This window comes from Bacillus rossius, chromosome 18 (genome assembly GCF_032445375.1).
Source record: "Bacillus rossius redtenbacheri isolate Brsri chromosome 18, Brsri_v3, whole genome shotgun sequence".
Taxonomy (NCBI): domain Eukaryota; kingdom Metazoa; phylum Arthropoda; class Insecta; order Phasmatodea; family Bacillidae; genus Bacillus; species Bacillus rossius.
In genome coordinates, this window is record NC_086345.1 from 23938498 (window position 1) to 23960907 (window position 22410).

Below are 22410 nucleotides of genomic sequence, written 5' to 3' on the forward strand. Positions count from 1 at the left end.
GGGCCAATGAGAAAACAACCCAACCAAAGCTTTATACGAATCACAGGCTGCCACGTTGGGACACGTCTCACAAGACAGCAGCCAATGAGTGGGTGACATTTGACCGAGTGTACGTAGAACTATGGATTTCATCCTACAGGTCATTGAATCCGCGAATTTTTCCGGTTCCTAGCAATGGTGTGTCATCGTAACTGAAGGCGAGCGACAGCTGATTTTAAAAAAACTTTATTGCGAGCGAGTTTCATTTAGCAAAAGACACGCACGAACCATCGAAAGATTTCACAGAGTATTAATTTATTTTGAAATAAAATATTGTAAAAGTTATTAAAATTATTTTTGTCAAGTTGCGGAAAGTTAATTGATAGCTTTTTTAAATTATTTGTAAATAACTTTTGTATAAGAGGTTTAAATATTAATTATGCTGTCATTTTCTTCTTATGTATAAATATTGACCCAGATGATTCATTAATTTTGTATGGCCTTTTTTAATTTTGCAATAAAATGTACACATAATAATTAAAAGCCAAGGCCTCTTTTTAATTCGCGTTATCTTTTATAACTAGCTCTGTAATCAAGTGTTGTTAGTGTGTCCATAAACTTTTTCATACCAGTACGACTGTATTAAAAGAACTACTGTACGAACCAGAGAACATAGTCAATGTTTGTTGGTAGGAAACATAATTTGAAGATAAAATTGTATGTACGCAAAGCACTTCTCTCGCTCGTTATTAAGAACTACCGTCTAGTGTTTGCCTCATGGGTTACAAGAACATTTTAAAATACATATTATAACACTAAGTACATGTTTGAATTTTTTTCCCCCTTAAACGACAGCACTCAGTCTGTAAATACCAGTCCTACAAACAACTCATTGAGTTGATTAAACATTATTTTTACATTATATTGTTGATAAAAATTTAAAAAAATTCAGTGACAAGACTTTAACTTTGCCCCCTGAGGCTACTAAGCCTTTATACTCTAGTAAGCCTCTTGGGAATTTTGAAGGCAAATATGAGTTATAAACATTTAAAAGCCAGTTTTATAGGTATTTTGAAAACTTTACACTATTTTTTTTAATATGACTATTTTAACATGGTAGATTCACACTAATAAAGTTTCATTTGGCACACCAATACGTTTGGTATGTCCCGTAATTTTTACGAAAGTGAATATATATGGGTTTATGTTGCTACGCGTGGGTCCGCCATCTTTGTTACACATTTCCGTTCCATTTTCCCGAAATTACTCCCACCAAATGCCGTATACCGAGAGTCTAGATGTTTCCACGTCAGAAAGGAAAATTATGTAACATTATTCTAGAACATCTGATGTTTATGTGGTCGGGACTGTATTCACCACCGCAGTTCGTCTCGGGAAGCATACGATTCACGCCGAGTATTCGACATGCCCGAAGATTACCGAATACCTGCCTTCGGGTGACTTCGGAATTCTTTTGTTTATGTGAAACGCATTTTTTATTTTGCCGTGTGTTCGTGAATGCCTAATTAATTAAAATGGTCGATAAGGTCAGGTCAGTTACATTATAAACACTTTCAAACTAAGCGGACATTAAAAATAATATGAATTATTTTTAATGGTTGTTTGGTTTTAAAGTATTTATAATGTAACTGACCTGACCTAACAAACCGGGACAAAGGATGAACAGTAGGAACTCACGTAATTTTTTTTTTTACTTATTACTTGCGCAACAATATCCAAACAACAAATAAATCTTAATTAATTACATCGCATTTTAATTTGATGACATTGCAAGACGAATTTAAAAGATAAGAATGTTCGTATATTTACTCAAATATTAGTCTTGGTTTTAATGGCTTAATTTGTATTATTGTTATGAAACTTCCTACCTTTATTTGTTTATGTCCGTCATTTAAAACGGACGTTTTTTTTTTCTCCACCTAAACAAAAGAATTCCGAAATACACCCGAAGGCAAGTATTCGGTAATGTTCGGGCATGTCGAATACTCGGCGTGAATCGTAGGCTTCCCCGTTCTCGCCTCGCAACAAGACAAGTTTCTTCTTGTTCTTTTTTTTTTTTGTCTCCCGAGCGACGAAGCGGCGGTCAAAAGGGAAGGGTCACACCACCTGCCACCAGAACGCATCATCGAGATTGCGCAACAGGTAGCCGGCAAACGGGCATCATCCATCAATCAGGCGTGGCGTGACGGTACCATTTATCACGGTACGCGTACCATCATAAAGCCACGCGCGTACCGTAGTGTACCATGTTTCGATATGGCGAGAGAATTTTTTTTTTTTCCATCTCGTTTCATTATGTTCTCAGTTGGATTGGGGGGGGGGGGGGGGGGCTTGTCAATGCAACTTACTGCCTTCACAGTTTTACAATCAGGGACACTAGAGAGAAACATTTGACTTCACTTAAACTAACTTGAGACAAAAAACCACCAGGTTACATGGCATTTAAATTTTTTTAAAAAAGGAGGGGTTACTCTCTCTAAAGTCGGTTTACGGACTGTTATTTTACGTGATAACGTCATAAGAAAAAAATTGATGAAAATTTGCATACTTTTTTTTAATTTTCAAATATTATTATTTACAGTTTTTGCATATTTAATTTAAATAATTTGTTAAAATATAATCACGTTCAATTAGTTAAAAAAAGCCACCCTTAACCTGTTTGATATTACAGAAGATTTTCTCGCACGGTGATTGGCCGGTTCTTGCACGCTCGGCTCAGGCGGAACGTGACAATTTTTCGTGCGTGCAGCCGGCGGTCATCGATTTTTAAGACGTTATCACGTGAAAAAAATATATATATATATATATTCAAGGTATGCTGTATTTTGTGCTACAGTCGCCAGGGCTTCGTTTCGTGAATTCACATCGCACTGAACAGGAATATTGAGTATGAAATTAATAAGAGTTAAATAAAATTGATGTTGCTTTATTTTTTTTTTTGACGTGACAACGTCTAATAAATCGATGAACGCCGGCTGCACGCATGAAAAAGTGTTCTGTAACGCACATTGTCCCGTTACGCTGTGTCCCGTTACGCTCATCGTACGCTTGCGCCGCATCTATCTCTCTTCGACTCGATCGGAACAACCATCGATTTGACTTTTTCGAGGCCCATTAAACTTGAAACACTCCCATTCGTTTCCTACTTTTCCTATCATCGGCCTATCCTTAACAGAACAACACAGATTGGAAGAAGTTAAATAGCAAACATGTATAAAAGTTATAGTTAAAATAATCTCTTCGTTAAAGTAATAAACGTTTTTGAATTAATGAGTGCAAATAAAAGTAAATTTATCAATTAAATTGTGGATTTCATTTCACTCCTTTGTATCCATACAAAATAGTGATAATTCAATAAAAATGATTCAGTTTAGTTCATAAAAGTATGCAATCATTTCATCAATGTTTTGTTATGACGTTTTCACGTTAAACTATCGTCCGTAAACCGACTTTAAAGACAACCAATTTTTTTTTCATGTGAAACTTCTTTGCTTAGGGTTCTGCAATTTTCGAGCGTTACGAAAAATTCCGATCGCACGAGGGGAGTAGTCAGGTGCGTGGTGGGGGAACCGGTAGAGGAGGAGAGTGCGTCAGCGGCGACGCCACTCCAACGCATGCGCTAGCGGTCGAATGGGAAGACGGTCAAATGGGGAGGGGGGATAGGTACGTAGCGGAGCATGCTGTATGCTGGTTGTAACGGCCGGAAGGGGAGACGGCAGGGGGGAGGTGGAAATGACGCAGCAGCGATGTCACACGGAATTCTGGTAACGCTGCTTGTGTTTGACTACTCCTGAGTTTTTTTTTATTTATTTGAGATAGTACCCGCTTCTCTTACTATTCTCAATTATTATTCTTGTTTAATAAAAAGATTACTAAAATACCTCTTATCTATACCTTTGTGTGTGTGTGTATATATATATATATATATATATATATATATATAATACTGTATAGAAGTCGCCAGCCCAGGTTAAAATTTCTAATACGGTTTTGAGGTAGTTGGTTAATTCACCGCCGCAATCGCCACCATCTCTAGGGCATCGACTTGTGGTGGTCCCTAGCGGACAAGTGTCGAACTCTTCAAACACCCCTTCCCCCTCCCGCTGAACGACCTCGAGCTGCAGTGAATGATGGATGGGGGGTGCGGGGAATGACAGCGGGTGACAGAGCTGCGCTCTAACGTGTAAATAACAACTAAGCCGATACAGGGCGTTACGGCAGCGCACTGCAGCGGTGAAGTTCCCAAGCTGCTCATCATACGCTTCTGAAAAACGTAGAGTAAATCCTATCCACTCGCGACTTCTATACAGTATATATATATTCAAAGTCTATACCTAATAAACAATAATTTTTCACTTCTTTCGCGGGTGGACCTTACGCTCACACATTTTTTTTTAATGCAAGGAACGCATTACGCAAAATCCAAACAACCTAATATAATTTTTAGTTTAAAATAAGTGTTTATAGAAATACTTATTTTCTAACCCTACAAAAAAAAAATTGGTTGTCTGTAAAATCGGTTTACGGACGATATTTTAACGTGACAACGTCATAACAAAACATTGATGAAATGATTGATCCAGAAGAAAATGAAAAAACATATTCGGTCTGAGACTGAGCCGTAATAGGTTTTTGCAACCAAATCATTTAGGCATTAAAAATATTATATTCTTTGAGGAAGAAATTTTTTTTTTTAATTTTTCAATCTTTTGCATGATAAAATCTACCTCTGCATACTTTTATGAATGAAATTGAATCATTTTTATTGAATTATCACTATTTTTTATGATTACAAAAGAGTGAAATGAAATCTACAATTTAATTTATAAATTTACTTTTATTTCTACTCATTAATTCAATTATGTTTATTACTTTAACGAAGAGATTATTTTAACTATAACGTTTATACATGTTTGCTATTTTAACTTCTTCCAATCTGTGTTGCTTTGTTAAGGATAGGACGATGATAGGAAAAGTAGGAAACGAATGGGAGTGTTTCAAGTTTATTGTGCCTCGAAAAAGTCAAATCGATGGTTGTTCCAATCGAGTGGAAGAGAGATAGATGCGGCGCAAGCGTACAATGAGCGTATCGGGACACTTTTCCGTGCGTGCAGCCGGCGTTCATCGATTTATTAGACGTTGTCACGTCAAAAAATTTTTGGGCACAGGCTCTCGCTTACGTTTCGTAGATTATGAACCCGGCCTAACGTCATGAAGCGATTGGGGGGGGGGGGGGGGGGGGGGGCCGAGGGTGCATTTAAATAAAAGTGCTACATACTGCCAGCTCGTCGAATGTATGCAGCGATGACAAGGCTGAGATAACCGCTCGCGAAACTTCAACCTCCCCTCCCCTTACCCCGGTGTGTCACCCACCTGACGCGCGCAAAAGATAGAAAAGGAAGAGAAAAAAAATCGCCGGGCGCCGAAACAATTTGCAACGCTAAGTCAAAGAAGTTACCTCTCTCTTGTGCGCCATATGCTGCTTGCTCGTTTGACGTACAGTCCCAGCAGGAAGGCGAAACAAGCACCATTTCCGCGTTATCTGCAGCACATAGTCCCTATGTGCGGGGAGGGGGGAAATACGCGCGTAAGAAATGAAACTTCCTGCTTATTATAGGTATCAAATACACCAGAGACTAATACCGGACAGTGCTCTATGCTAACAACACAGGCGAGAGAGTGTGAAAAATACCCCAGCGGCAAGAGGTGTAACTACAAACATATTATATACATATAGTGACAAATTATGTATAATATTATCTGGTGTCAAACATTATTAATTTAATTTTTAAAAATTTAAGAACGGGAGGTTTATATCTCTCATAAATCTGTACTATGATTAAAAAAAAGGTTTTTCCAAGAGAAAAGAAAGTTATTTTTGTTGCCGTAATGTTGGTACCATATGTATTTAACAGATACATTGTTCATACTGGGAATGCCGCTTGCCATCTCTCGGACTGACGTGACAACAACGCAATGTTTTCACACAAATTTCTTGGAGCTGTCCGGTATTAGTCTCTAGTGTATTTGATTATATTAATAGGTACCTACAGGAAACATAATTAATTCTCTTTGGCTGAAGGCACAGATAAAAAAATATATGCAAGTATGATATAGTGCAAGTATGCAAGTGTTCAAGTGTGTGTAATTGTGCAAGGATATGAGTGAACAAGTAGGCAAGTATGCTATAATGCAATTACCAAGTATGCAAGTGTTCAAGTGTGTAAAAATGTGCAATGATATGAGTGAGCAAGTGGGCAAGAATGCTATAATGCAGGTACCAAGTATGCAAGTGTTCAAGTGTGTGTAAATATAAGTGAGCAAGTGGGCAAGTATGCTATAATGAAGGTACCAAGTATGCAAGTGATCAAGTGTGTAAATGTGCAAGGATATAAGTGAACAAGTGGGCAAGAATGCTATAATGCAGGTACCAAGTATGCTAGTATTCAAGTGTGTGTAAAAGGTGCAAGGATATGAGTGAACAAGTAGGAAAGAATGCTATAATGCAGGTACCAAGTATGCAATTATATGAAAGTATGCTGCGTCATTTCTATCTCTTCCCTTGCCGTCTCCTCCTCTAACGGTTACCCCACCACGTACCTGAATATTCCCCCTCATGCGATCGGAATTTTCGTAACGCTCGTAAATTGTAGCTGCCTCCCCCCCCCCCCTTTTCTCTGCAAAGAAGTTTCACTTCAAAAATCGCGAATTTTATTTCCATGATAGGCTTGAAATTAAAAAAAAATTTAACCTTAACTTCTGCTGTTTGACTCACAACTCATCTGAAGTACTCTGGGCCAATGTGAAACACTCAACCAAAAGCTGTACCCAATCACAGGCCACTACGTCTGGGACTTCTCATAGACAACAGCAGGGAATGGGTTTGGTGACATCTGCCCGAGTGTACGTGAAAATTGTTGAATCTACCTAGGAGGTCACTGAACCTAGTGGTTCACTGAGCCAGTCTCTCTCTATCTAGCGTCTAACGCTGGAACCACAATATCGTAAGGGAAGCCTTCATTTCACATACGAGAGAGCCACACTCGAAGTTCCCCGAAGGTTGCTTAGCAAATAACTTTTTAATATGTAGCTATCCAGGGCTAGGAAACCGTTTACATGATTTCACGGTATCTTTAATGTAGCTATCCTAACCAAATCACCCGTCCACAATGTTTTTAAGTATTTATAATGTAGCTAACCTAACGTAATTGACGATTAGTTATCATGAGTTGTCCAAAATAAATAAACCCCGAAGATGCACGATCGGTAGTTTAGCTCTCTCGTCTGTGAAAAGAAGGATTCCCATATCGTAACGGTGCAATGGTAAGATGGCGAATCGACCAAGAGAAAAAGAAAACATTTCTCGTTATTGTGAACATACGGTGTCTGCCCGCGAGACAACCAAAAATAAAAGATTTCACGTAATAATTATGTTTTCTTGCTAACGCAGTAAACATTCGGCAGCCATCAATGTTTGCAGGGTTTTTTGACGTGATAACGCCTTGTAAATTGATAACGCCATCTGCACTCACGAAAAAAAAATTGTCACGTTCCGCCTGAGCCGAGCGTGCAAGAACCGGCCAACCACCATGCGAGGAAATCTTCTATAATAATCAAACAGGTTAGGGCGGGCTTTTTAACTAATTGTTCGTGATTATATTTAAACAAATTATTTAAATTAAATTTGCAAAAACTGTAAAAAATATTTAAAAATTAATAAAGTATGCAATTTTTCATCTATGTTTTCTCATGACGTTATCACGTAAAATTATCGTACGTTAACCGACTTTACAGACAACCCACTTTGTTCTTTTAAGTGAAGATCCTTGCTCAGGGGGCGGTAAAGAATTTTCGAGCGTTACGATAATTCCGATCGCACGAGGAGAATAGTCAGGTACGTGGTGGGGGAACCGGTAGAGGAGGAGAGTGCGTCAGCGGCGACGCAAACTCCAACGCATGAGCTAGCGGTCGAATGGGAAGACGGTCAAATGGGGGAGATAGAGATGACGCAGTAGTGATGCTGCCGTATTGATTGATGCTACCAGATTAATTTTATTTTACGCACCTTAAAATTATTTTTTTCCTGTGGGAAAGAGATTGATTGTAAGCAATTAACTGTATACCTATCATTCATTCTCATGTGAATAGTGTGATTTAAAAAAAAATTGGTTTTCTGTAAAGTCTGTTTACGGACGATAGTTTAACGTGACAACGTCATAACAAAACATTGATAAAATGATTGCATACTTTTATGAATAAAATTGATCTTTTTTTTTTGAATCATCACTATTTTGTATGGATACAAAGAAGGAGTGAAATGAAATCTACAATTTAATTGATAATTTGACTTTTATTTGCACTCATTAGTTCAAATATGTTTATTACTTTAACGAAGAGATTATTCTAACTATAATTTTTATACATGTTTGCTATTTAACTTCTTCCAATCTGTGTTATTCTGTTAAGGATAGGACGATGACAGGAAAAGTAGGAAACGAATGGGAGTGTTTCAAGTTTAATGTGCCTCGAAAAAGTCAAATCGATGGTTGTTCCAATCGAGTGGAAGAGAGATAGATACGGCGCGAGCGTACAATGAGCGTAACTAACACGGCGGTAGCACCCTCTAGTAGGCGAAAATAAAATGGCGGTCTCCAGCAGACGAAAAAAAAGATAAAAAAAAACTATTACGTTATTATTTATGAATAGTTAAAATAGATAAATTAAATTAGTATAAGATTTTTAGCATATTTATTAATCTAAATTTTTGATCAAAAGTTTTCTAGATCGTTTTACTAAATTAAAATAGTTACAGACAAGTATTAATATTAATATTGAATACTGGGTATTCAATTAAAATTATTAATTTTATTGAAGATATACTTTACGATGTGTGTTTATAAAACCACTCCAGTCTTTTTTACTTTTCATTTCTATTAATTATTTGCATACAAAATTAAAGTTAACTTCTTACTAAGCTAGCTAAGTATAACTTTTAATGCGCGTACATGTGTACACGCATCCATTTTTTTAAAAATTAAAATATATTAAAGTCAACAAATATAAAATGAAAATGATTTTACGAGTCATAAAATTATATAAATCTGTTATCGAATATAACTTAAAAACAATTTTTTTTGTTTAGTTTTGTTTTTGGAAATGACGTTTCTTTTGCACGAAGTACACACAATCGTTTACTTAAATTCTTGCATACTTCACTTCCAGTTCGGAGGTCCAAGTGTTGTCACTTCCGGTGAACAAGTACGTATAAGTAAGTACTTCAGGTGAAATCTGTCATAACCTCACATACTTGAAATAAAGTCTTCGCCTTTTTTTTTGACGTGACAACGTCTAATAAATCGATGAACGCCGGCTGCACGCACGAAAAAGTGTCCCGTCACGCTCATTGATCCGTTACGCTGTGTCCCGTTACGCTCATTGTTGCGTTTCGCTGTGTTCCGTTACGCTGTCCGCGAGTGCAGTAATAATATGTTATGTTACAATTGACTAAAAATTATGGTGATTCATATAATAGATGAAAAATATTTGATTACAGTTTATTTATATGAAAACTTGATCATAATTATATTTAAACTTTATAGCTAAACGCCAGTTTTTAAAATTAACTACAAGTAATCAACACGTGAACTGTTTCGGCAACTTTTTATAAAGTGAAGTGAAAAGTTAATGTGGTTTTCATTTTTATTACAACAACAATAATTTCGGCAATAAAGGTTAATTATTCTTGCATTTTAAAATCTGATTACTAGTATAATTTCAAGTTTTTATTCTTTTATTATTAAAATAAAAATGATTCAATTTTATTCATAAAAGTATGCAACCATTTCATCAAAGTTTTGCTATGACGTTGTCACGTTAAACTATATCGTCCGTAAACCGACTTTAAAGACAACTATTTTTTTTAGTTACCCCCCTGCCCACCACCATTAAATTTTAATGTTTGCCTGTTTATGACGAAGTTAAGTTCTGTTCACTATTTACTGTGTAATTAATACTGTCGGTCCCTGCTTTGCATATCTTATGGCACAGCAGTTGAAACGGAGCCTTTTTTGTACAGACCGTGTACTTTATATTTCGTCCTTTTAATCATCCGTTCGTTAGTTCAATTTTTTTTTAAAAAAAGAAAACCATCTCGCGGTTGAGCCTTAAGTTAAAAAAAAAAATCTACAAAAGAATATCTGATTCTTCTTAGGCCATCGGATTTTTATATTAATAAAAGCACGCGTCGAGATATTAATAACGTAGCACACGCAGTATGTATGTATGTATACATATATATTTCATGGGACGTTGTAATTATAATTTAGGGTTTTTCAGGCGCTTAGGCTTTGCTTTGTAGACGACGCGGGTTGGTAAAGGCAGGTAAAGGCAGGTAACGGCAGAAACGGCAGGAACGGCTTACGCGCTTTCTACGCATTATCTACCTCTCTCTCTCTCTCTCTCTTGCTTTCTCTCTTATACGGGGACCCTAAATAGAACATATTATTCTCGTCCCACCGATGTCTTTACGACGCAGAATATGCAGAGTCAAAGGAACTTTCGGTTCCCACACACAACCAAAGTAACAGTTCAGAATTACATACTAGGAAGATTAAAAAATGACACAAGTTTGACAGAGGTACAAGGATGTATTGAAATGCGAACGAGCGAGTGTGCGAACGAGCGAGTGTGCGAAAGAGCGAGTGTGCGAAAGAGCGAGTGTGTGAACGAGCGAGTGTGCGAAAGAGCGAGTGTGCGAAAGAGCGAGTGTGCGAACGAGCGAGTGTGCGAACGTTGACTACGTTGCTTCGTGCGACCAATAATATATATATATATATATATATCGTATTTTTATTTAATTACATACTGAAAGTACAATATCTTGGGGAACGTAATTGCATGAGTAGTATGAAGTAAAACACTAATATGACTAGTAAACTTCCAGAGTTGTCAGTGTTGGATTTTTGTTTCTAATAACTTTCCTTTTGTAATTTCCCCTTAAAATTTTCTTTATTGCAATTTCGTGGCTTCAAAGAACCGAATGGACCATCTCTGTTAATTGTGTGTGTGTATATATATATATATATATATATATATATATATATATGCGAGTGCGAAAAGCGCGGAAAAAATAGTTGCTTGCATAATCCACAGGAAAGTGCGGATAATTAACTGTGAGTCTACTTTGAGTGAGTCGTTTTATATTAAGTGAAGTAACCGCGTTACCCCGAAATAAATGATTTGGCAAATTAAAAATATAGCTGCGTGGATGTAAATAACACCACGTTAAAATGAAATAATTACTTAAAACCTAATAACGTTTTTGGGGGTTGTATTTTGGGGTTAGAATTTCAATAGATAAGAAAATATCCAGAAAGAATAATCTGAAGTGAAGTAAAGGAAGAAAAAATAAATATCATAAGGTAATTTTTTCATATTAAAATTAAAAATTTCTAATGAAATAAATAAAGTACATGGAGAAACTCATGCAAAAGTAACATTCATACCTTCATCATTTCTTAACCCAAATGTTTAATTAATTACTAAAATATTTTCAATAATTTTTATCCAGTGCTTAATAAGTCTTAAGAGTTTAATTATTTTAAAAATCTATTTTCACAAAAATACTAAATGAGGAAATAACCTTTTCAACCATGGAAAAACTACAAAAAATTCGTTATCCTCGCTGAAATTGCCTTCTTAAATCATTTTCTCTTATTTTAGTTTAATTTCAAATCAACACAAATAAAATATTTGGCAAAATACCTAACAATGTTACAAAACAGGTACATTCTTAAATTAAAATAGTTTAAGTACAATTTTTGTAACATTACTGCACTTTTTTTGTTGCAAACCTAGAGTATTATTAACTGGACATATATTCAAAAAAATTTCACAGTTTTAATCATTAGATAATTAATTGTTTAAATTATTCTCAGTTTCTTACGATAAACTTTATTCGCTATGGATATATGATTTTTTTACGATAAAATCTACCCCCTTTTCATCCCCTTAAAGTTCAAATTCCGTAAAAATTAAATTGAAAAAAAAAATTGGTAACTTTATGCACTTGTTGAACATTCACAATTTATAACCCTTATATCTAGCATATTCGAAAGTAATTTCTTTTTAATTAAAACCAAGATAACCCCTTTTACATCTCTTAAGGGGCAGAATCTCGTAAAATTGTAGCATAATGTGCGTTTTATTATTTTTTACTCTTTACATCAAAATCCTTCAAAATCCGTTTTCAAGTGATGCTGGAACAAACTGAAAAAAAATTCTAAAACTATCTTTTTAGTTTCAAGTAATCTTAGGCGCCATTTTATTTTTTTATATTAAAAAAATTTCATCCAATGTACAGACATCTTACGGGTCGTTACCACAACACCGAATGTCAAAATTGACCACAACGCCGACAGCTAGAAAACTGCTGTGTACCACAACGCCGAAATAACAACGGAATGAATTTGTGTGTGTTTCTGAAATGTACCTTAACGCCGAAATACCACAATCAAACCTAACCTCACCTAACCTAACCTAACCTAGCATTATATAACCTAACCTAACCTAACCTAACCTAGCATTATATAACCTAACCTAACCTAACCTATCATTATATAACCTAACCTAACTTAACCTAGCCTATCCTAGCCTAGCCTAGCCTAACCTAGTCTAACCTAACCTAACCTTTGTGGCAGTCCTGCAATGACATTTTTCGGCGTAAGTGTATTTCGGCGTTGTGGTACACAGCAGTATTCTAGCTGTCGGCGTTGTGGTCAATTTAGCATTTCGGCGTTGTGGTATTTCGGCATTGTGGTGCGTCCCCTGTCCAACACGAGTTACGAAGAGTCCGGACAGAATTTTTTAAGTCCTAATCGCTGGAGTGATGTATGGGGCACATAAAGCTGTGATTAATTAGCTGCGCAGTTGTAGTGTGTAGGGTCCCACACCTTTTTTTTAAAAAAAAATGTGGTTAGGGGGGGGGGGAAGGGAGAAATCTTGACACGTAAGCCCTTGACTCACCGAACCGCGGCGAAGTTAATAAACCGAAACGTGACAAGAACCAGCCTTAACCGGTTCATCGAATATTTATGAAATTCCCCTTTCTCCACCTCCCTCCCTCTGCCCCCCTCCCTCTGCCCCCCTCAATCCTTACACTCGGAGCTATCTGCGCACGCAGGTCTTTTTTTTTCACGTTACCATTCGTTAAAAAAAAAGGGGGGGGGGGGAATCCTCAAGGGTGCAGCAATGAACGCATCAAGGTGAAGAAAAAGTTCAACAGTTTACACCACTTAACATAGTTTGAAAAAAAACTTCAACAAAGAGCACAGGTTAAAAAATAAAACCAGCGCTTTCCTTTTTTAAATTTATTTCCGCAAAGGTCTCAGAAATTAAAATCAATTTAAGGACTTTTCGACTAAGAATTTTCCTAAAATAAACTATAAGAGTTCTTTTGTAATTTCATATAACTTTATTTTCGTAGAAAATACTCAGTATTTCGACTTCCAAGTACTGCTTTTAAGGGTAAGCGCACACTTTGAAGAAAGCGTTTTTGACGTGACAACGTCTAATAAATCGATGAACGCCGGGTGCACGCACGAAAAAGTGTCCCGTTACGCTCATTGTTCCATTACGCTGTGTTCCGTTACGCTGTCGGCGAGTGCAGTAATAATAGGTTATGTTAAAATTGTCTAAAAAATTATGGTGATTCATATAATTGATTCTATATATTTGATTACAGTTTATTGATATGAAAACTTGTTCATAATTATATTTAAAATTTATAGCTAAACGCCAGTTTTTAAAATTAATTACGTCATCTTGTTTCGTCGACTGTTTATAAAGTGAAGTGAAAAGATAATGTGGTTTTCATTGGTTATTACAACAACAATTTCGGCAATAAAGGTTAATTATTCTTGCATTTTAAAAATCTGATTACTAGTATAATTTCAAGTATTTATTCCTTTATTATTAAAATAAAATTGATTCAATTTTATTCATAAAAGTATGCAATCATTTCATCAATGTTTTGTTATGACGTTGTCACGTTAAACTATCGTCCGTAAACCGACTTTACAGACAAACAATTTTTTTTGGCAGGATTCTTAATAAGGTTTTAATGTTTTTTTCTATTATGCCAATGTCTTTTTCTAGGATCCATGTTGGTAGCCGATTTACTTAGTACCTGTAAATTTATAAAGATAACCTTATATATCCCTGGATAATGTGTAACTAGAATTTACAATCAATTTATGAACTTTAAAACTAAGAATTCGCCTATAATTTTTTTTTGTAAATTTACACAAATTTTTTTTACAGTAACTTACTACAAATATGATTATCTTGCATGTAAAGATGAATTGTTTTTAGTGTTTTCTCCTGTAACTCGCATCCACGCTGATTGTTCTGCATTATTGGAAAGCATAATCTTAGTTATACAGGATGTCCATTAAATAATGTTCCAGTTTCAATGGTATATTATAAAAGTTTAATTTAGACTATTCACAACAAATGATACATCGAATTGAAGGTAAACTTAAGTTTTCTAAATAAAATAAAAAGTACAATATGTGCACCTTTAGTTATATGGCACACATTCAACCCAAATTCAAATTTCTTCCCCCAATTTGGTTAACACGTCTGTAGTAATGGAAGCAATGGTTTCTTCAATTCTGTGGTTGAACTCTGGTAAATCATTACGTAGCGGCGGAACTTAGAAACGATATTTTATAAAGCCCCGAAGGAAAAAAGTTCACATGGCGTTATGTCAGGTGAACGTGGAGGCCAGCGAAAAAAAGAGCTCTGTCGTATTGACGGGTCGTTACCACAACGCCGAAATACCACAACGCCGAACGTACAAAAACGCAGAATACCATAACGCCGAATGCCAAATTGACCGCAACGCCGACAGCTAGAAAACTGCTGTGTACCACAACGCCGAAATACAGTAACGGCGAAAAATGTTGCTGCGGGTGGAGGGGGGGGGGGGTGTCACAGGAGCAAAATTAAAAAACATCTGAATGAATTTTTGTGTGTTTCTTAACTGTATCTTAACGCCGAAATACCACAACCTAACCTAACCTAGGCTAGCCTAACCTAACCTTACCTTACCTAACCTAACCTTTGTGGCAGTCCTGCAATGACATTTATCGGGGTTAATGTATTTCGGCGTTGTGGTACACAGCAGTCTTCTAGCTGTCGGCGTTGTAGTCAATTTGGCATTCGGCGTCATGGTATTCGGCGTTATTGTACGTTCGGCGTTGTGGTGCGTCCCCCGTATTGACCATTACGACCAATCCAACGGCCAATGACTTCGACGTTCAGCCACTCTCGAACAAACGAAACGCACGTTGAACTGAAATTGCAGATTCGCTGTCAGCCAATTGCAGAACACAAAACGCTTTAGGCTGGATTCACAATTGAAAAAATAACAGTAACAGTAACAGTAGGTCGTGTGCATAGGATATGAACGCCATGTTTCCTAACCTAACGATTCGCAATAGCAGAAAGTTGGTCGTGTGCATGGGAGCGAGGTCGTGCGCATAGGAGTGAAATGAATATATTTTATTTCGGTCGCGTACGCATGGCACAACAGCCAATGAGAGAAGAGCAAGGTGTTTTTTTTGGCGGGACTAGAAATATGTTTATATTTATTAACCATATTGTGGTAAGAATATGCCGAGATAATAATAATATTATCGTTATTTTGAATGTCAATATGTTTATTTACTAACACTGCTAACAGATGTCGCATAGTTCACGAAATTTCATTGGCTGAAATTAACAGTAAGAATTCAATTGTGAACTGATTTCGCAGTTCGCACAGGTCGTGTGCATGGCTTTCTATGCACTCGCTTAATTTTTTTAATTGAGGCGGTCTACGTAAAACGGGCGTATAAGCAAAAATGATGTTTTGAGAAAACACAAAAAGAATATTTCATTGCTTTCTCCTGTTGTCATAGTAATCATTATTCCTGTAATTTAAATTATTAAACTATTAATAATATAAATAAGCAGCATCACACAGGACTATCAAAACATAACATAACCACAAAACAAGAAAACCTGACTGTGAAAACCAGCTGACATCACCTCACAAAAACAGGTGTACCAACTTCAATTTTCAAGATATTGCGATGAAACTTGCACCACTGAATTCTACACGAAATGGCGGATCAAATAAAGCGATCTGCGTAAAAAGGGCGTATGGACCCATACGCCCGTTTTACGTAGACCTGTGAACCCAGCCTTACGCTCTGGAGTCGCCATTTTGCGTGCAGGTGGCGCTGCAAGTGAGAAAACAACGAAGCAGTGCTCGCACTTGCGCTTATCTAAAACTGTTTGTGTTACCCTTTGATTGTGAACTTGTCAACCCAAATTATACAAACGATTACAATTGATGACTTGATGTAAGCTTTTGGACATACGCCATTGCTAAGCACATGTATGTCTGTAGAAGAAAACTACCAAAAACCCCAAAAGACAAAATACACAAAGTAAGCAAAAAAATTTCTGTTGTCAACAGGATATAAACACCACATAATATTCCATAACAGGAATATGGTCAACAAACAAAGAAAAATTTGTGTATTTTGTCTTTTGGGTTTTTTGTAGTTTTCTTCTGCAGACATACATGTGCTTAGCGATGGCGTATGTCCAAAATCTTACATCAAGTCATGCACCCCCATTGCACAAATCTTTCAAAGATTATTACAATTGATACTACTAAAATTTATAACTGGTACATTATTTTAAGATGGTAAATTATTTTGTTATAAACGTCTGGAAAAAACTTATTAATTTTAATAATAAAAAATGGTATTTTGGTAAATCTACCATGATAAATACCCCAGTACACTAATTTTGATTAAAAAAACTGCCATGTCAAGCCATTAAATGTAATACAGTTTCTACCAAAGGTTTGTGACCATTAGAAAATTTAAACAAACGTAATAATATTTAGCTATAAAGTTCTAGAAAAAATTGTTTCTTAAACAGCAATAAACATATAAAAATAATATTAAACGAGATTTGACACCAAGCAATAAAGTTTGGTACAAAGCAAAATAAAGACGATAAGAAATTTTTTTGAATTGATATGTGTTTACGTGAGTATCATTACTAATAATATTTCTAAATAATTTTGCCGTATTCTATAGAAAGGTATGTATATTTTTTATTAGATACGGAATAAAGGTTTCGCTAAATACTCAAAAAATTATACACTCCTTTATTTCAAAAACCGAAAGTTAAAAAAAAAATCATAAATTGTACTACTAATAGTTTTTTCTAGAACTCTAAATTTTGTTTTATTTAACAAATAATTACTAAAATTAGTATTGATTTTTAGGTATTTAAGTTTATTAAAAATATTTTCTTAAATTATTTAAATACAATATAATTTTTTTACCAGAAATTCATAACCAAATATTAAAATTACTGATCTAACTGAATTAAAGAATAATTATTTACGAAATAATTTACCCTCTGTAAAAAAAACGGTAACTATATTAGAACCATCTAGTGACCTCGTAAATGCTGGACTTAGGCTTGACAGTGTAAACGGATGCAAACAGCTGTGCAAAACGTTTATCGCAGATGACGACGTGAGTGGTTTCCTGTTGGCTGCAGCTAGAAACAAAGTAGCTTGACCCAGAACATTTCCCTCTTCCAAAATAAAATTACCATCCACTTATCGCCGTTTCCATGGTAACAATTTCCCCTCTTTTTGGATGACCGCAAAAAAAAAATACCTTCGCGAATTCCGCAGTTATTTTAAAATAATCGAGAAAAACACAAAACAAAAAAAATCTATTTTACTATGACAACGTACTAATAATTAGTCAAAATGAACCTCACAAAATATTTTATTAATTAAGGTTGAAAGATATATTCGGCATTGATTGTAAAACTCTGTTCTTACGTGGTCGACTTCAGTAAACATGCTACCATGACAATAGAATTTTGTGAAGTCTGTATCGGCGATACTGCATTGCCTATGCCAAAATGCCAAAATAATAAAAATAAATACCCTTTAAAATTATGTACGCAGAATAAAAGCATTTAAAAAAAAACGAATTCCAAGGGCTATTCCCAAATTCCTCCAGTAGCTAACAAAAGAACACCAATTATTCCCCCTTCTCTTCTATGTTCCTGGGAACTATTTGAAACAAAACCTTTCTCTACGTGACCTTCAGAAAGCCCGATAGGAACGAAAAAAAAAAAAACTCCCAACCCCTTCCTGTATCCGTATAAAAAAAATCCTTCCTCGATAATCGTGTTTTATTTTTAAACTGAAATATATCTACAACAGAATGCAGATAAATAAAAAAGAGGTACAAAAAAAAAAAGAAGATATATTTAAAAGTTAGAAAGGATACGTGTTAACAGCGCTGTTGTCTCGTTATTGATGGACTGTCGGCAAGAAGGAAGGACTATTTTTTTTTCCTCTCTCTTCCCACATCCCCCCCCCCCCCCTTTTTTATCCAACGGCCGTGAGTTCTATTTTTACCCCGCCCGAAACCCAGTGTTGTTCAACTTCATGAATAAGGGAAGACACCAGAGGTGTGGTGAGGAGTAGGTAGGGGTGGGAAGAGAAAGAAAAGGTGAAAAAAAAAAGGGGGAGGGAAGAGAGAAAAGGGGGGGGGGGATAAAGGAGATCCATGTATAAATATCAGGTGTGGCGACCGTATGAGGGGCCGCTACTGTGACTTTCGACCCCAAACGGATCGCATCGGTAGCGGCATCTCCCTTCCTTTTTTTGTTTATTCCACCCCTTCTTTTCTCCTTTTTGGACTCTCAGGGAGCGACTGATTTTTAAAAAATAGTAACCGCACGTACTCTGAAACCTCCCTCAACCCTTAAGTTCCCAACCCTCTTCGAGGAGTGGGGCCCTCGTAGTCTTATTTCCTTCCTTCGACAACCAACCCCCGTTCAGCCGGGGTTGCGCGCGCAAAACGATAGTTCTTCAGCAGTCGCGCGCGACCTCAAGTCATGGGCCTCCGAGGACCTACAGTCCGCGACGTCTCCTCCTGGTGTCTTCGTCTTCTTCTTCTGCGCCTGCGTCGACGTCGACGCCCCGTCGTCTCCTGGTCTTCCCCGGGGATGGTCTTCGTCTTCTTCATCCTGGTGCTGGCGCTGCTGGTGACCGGTGGTGACAGCTCCCCTGGACGCCGGAGCAGGCTGGAACCGGCAGTCACCACCTCGCCAAATGGTGAGTACCAAGCGCGGCTCCAGAAGGTGGGCGGTGGGCATAGGCGTGCGCAGGACTTCAGTATTGGTGGTGCCAGATTACACAACAGCCATATCGTTCACTGACCCCGAGACTAAAGCGGGGGGATTTGAAAGCGCAAAATGGTGCTATTTGAGGTGTTTCCGAACAAAAACATTAAATACACAGATGTAAAAATTTTTAACATATTTTATGACAAGTTATGGCTTTGAACGTTATAATCGCCAGGAAAACTACCAAACTATTTACAGTTTTAAGCTTTGTTGAGCCATAAAGTAAATTGCACAAATTGTTTGCACGGAATTCATGCTGGTGGCTTTTGCAAAACCGTACTTACATGTTTTCTGAAGACGCCAAATAAAAGCTAGGAAAAAACATTCTCTAATGTTAAGTTTTAAAATCAACAAAACAAGGGAGTTTTTGTAACATACCTCAAATATGTAAAATATTAAAATAATAAAAATACACAAATAAGAGTGGGCGAAAGTTTTAACTTTTGGAATACAACAAAAATGCTTTGTCGGCGACTGCATACAAGTCATCGAGTAAGCCTATCCTTTTAACTAACTTAACTCTCTCTCTCTATTTTTTTTTAAATAAACCTTGGCGGACGGCGGCTATTATTCCGTGCGCCTGCCGAGTGGAGTGAACAGTGGACACCGAGCGAGCATTCTATGTAATTCGAGGAGAACTAGGAGACGTTTCGTAGCCGCGGCCCGCGTGTACAACACAAGTAATTGCACCTGGCTTGTTTCCGTGTGCTTAGTTGGTTCGATTGATAAATGATATAGCCTACTGATAGTGTTATGAGCACATATCTGTAACTCGACACGATTGGAAAACATATATATATTTTTTTTTTAAAAATACGGTTGTTTTGTATGTATTATTTCTGCTTGTAAAAAACGAAATAACGTTAACCCTAATGGTGGTGCCAAAGCACCTGTGGCACCTACCGTGCGCACGCCTATGGCGGTGGGGGTTGACAGCCCCTCCCGAGACCAATTTTATTGATCAGTGCATATTCATGTTTACTTAAACATTTAAATAATTTTCACATGTTTAAACTTTTTATCTCATCAAAAAGTTGCATATACGGAGCCACCAAAGGTTCTTGTAGGTATTTGAAAACCTGTGATTTGTAAAATAATATTCCAAGGCCAATACCTGGACCACTTTGATTTTTTTTTATTGCAACTACGACCTTTCTTTACATTGTGCGATAGCCCCCTCCCGACGAAAAGTCATCCTGAAGCCGCCATTTGGTGAGTCTCCCTTCGATATTATCTTTGAATGATTTGTGCAATGGGAGTGCATGACTTGATGTAGGCTTTTGGACATACGCCATTGCTTAGCACATGTACGTCTGCAGAAGAAAACTACAAAAAACACAAATGAAAAAAAAACACAAATAAACCAAAAAAATTGCTGTTGTCAGGATTTGTGTTTTTTTTTTTTTTTCGTTCTGTTAGTCCATTTTTCTTTGTTTTTTTTTTCTTGTTTATTGACAATATTCCTGTTGTGGAATATTGTGTGGCGTTAAATCCTGACAACAGAAATTTTTGCTTAATTTGTGTTTTTTGTCATTTGTGTTTTTTGTAGTTTTCTTCTGCAGACATACATGTGCTAAGCGATGGCGTATGTCCAAAAGCCTACATCAAGAGTCCCTTCTTCGACTTCCCAGCCGTCGCGACTTGCGCGGAGGTTTGCAAGTTCTCGGAGTGGCGGCTGTCTTTCTCCGAAACGCTGAAGCCACCCTGGCCCGGCAAAAAAAAAAATATATATATATATATATTATATAGGCCAGGGGGCGCAACAACAGGAGGGGGGAGGGTATATTGCCCCCCCCCCCCCCTTTTGGAAATTTAATTGTTGCGCCCCTGATATAGGCTACTACGAGTTGTGGTATCCGGTGTGCAGGTAGGAACTAGTATTCTTCCAGTTTTCATATTTTCTGGTGATGTTATTCAGCAATTGTTTTGTTACACATACAATAATGAATTAATGATTTTTTTTTATCTTCGAGATTTAAATCTTAAAAAAAAAGAAAAAAAGATGGAAACACTTTGTTTTGTGTTCTCAAGCATATAATATTTTCAACCAGTAATATTTGAAGTAAAGTGTAAAATTTAAACTCATGTGCGAACTCTTTTTCTTTCAGTTTGTCTTTGGCGCGATGTAAAACAAAGCCTACTAAATATTGTGACATTTAATTAATTGAAAAGTGAGAGCGGGTTATGATTATTGTAAACATAGAAGAGAATATGATCTATATTTGTAAAAATATGAAAAAATAACCTGAAATAAGGGCTATAAATGTTATTTCTTTCGTTTAAATAGAGAAACCACAATTACGTATTTGTATCATTTTACCAATTATTCCAAGAGTGAAACATTATTATATATTTATATATATAGGGCGTCCGTCAAAAGACCACACTTTTTTTTTTGGATCAGATAGGAAATTAATTTCTGAGACAGGAAATCTTTGCCGATTTTTGATCCGACCCATAGGTAATTAGTAATTAATTAAAATAGTTAACCAATGATGAGAGCGCTCAATACTCTTGGCGCGCCGTGAGAGGACAGTAAGCAGTAGTACATCTATCTCTCTCTCTCTCTCTCTCTCTCTCTCTCTCTCTCTCTCTCTCTCTCTCTCTCTCTCTCTCTCTCTCTCCTCTCTCTCTCCTCTCTCTCTCTCTCTCTCTTCTCTCTCTCTCTCTCTCTCTCTCTCTCTCTCTCTCTCTCTCTCTCTCTCTCTCTCTCTCTCTCTCTCTCTCTCTCTCTCTCTCTCTCTCTCTCTCTCTCTCTCTCTCTCTCTCTCTCTCTCTCTCTCTCTCTCTCTCTCTCTCTCTCTCTCTCTCCTCTCTCTCTCTCTCTCTCTCTCTCTCTCTCTCTCTCTCTCTCTCTCTACCGGTAAGCACAGCAGTGCCCCCCACTCTTCTTCTTTCTCTTAGAGCGCGCTCATCATTGGTTAACTATTTTAATTAATTGCTAATTAGGCCTACCTATGGGTCGGATCACAAATTGCAAAGACTTCCTGTCTCAGAAATTTATTCTCTATCTGATCCAAAAAAAAAAAAAAGTGCGATCTTTCACGGACATCCTATATTCACAAATAATGTGAGTATTTCTCAATAAGTAAGCAAATCTCACAAAACTTAGTGTCATCTAAATTT

At 36.7% G+C, this 22410-nt stretch overlaps 1 protein-coding gene across 3 annotated transcripts in view; it reads left to right on the plus strand.

The window, feature by feature from the left end:
* Positions 1-22410, plus strand: part of LOC134541253 (uncharacterized) — a 119248-nt gene that overhangs the window by 68314 nt on the left and 28524 nt on the right. The window contains exon 2 of one of the 3 annotated variants that reach the window (XM_063384530.1): positions 18938-19213. In XM_063384530.1, the coding sequence (XP_063240600.1) occupies positions 18994-19213 (220 nt within the window). In that variant the 5' untranslated portion in view covers positions 18938-18993. The remainder of the gene's footprint in view (positions 1-18937; positions 19214-22410) is intronic. The other 2 variants (XM_063384527.1, XM_063384528.1) reach the window with 2 other exon arrangements.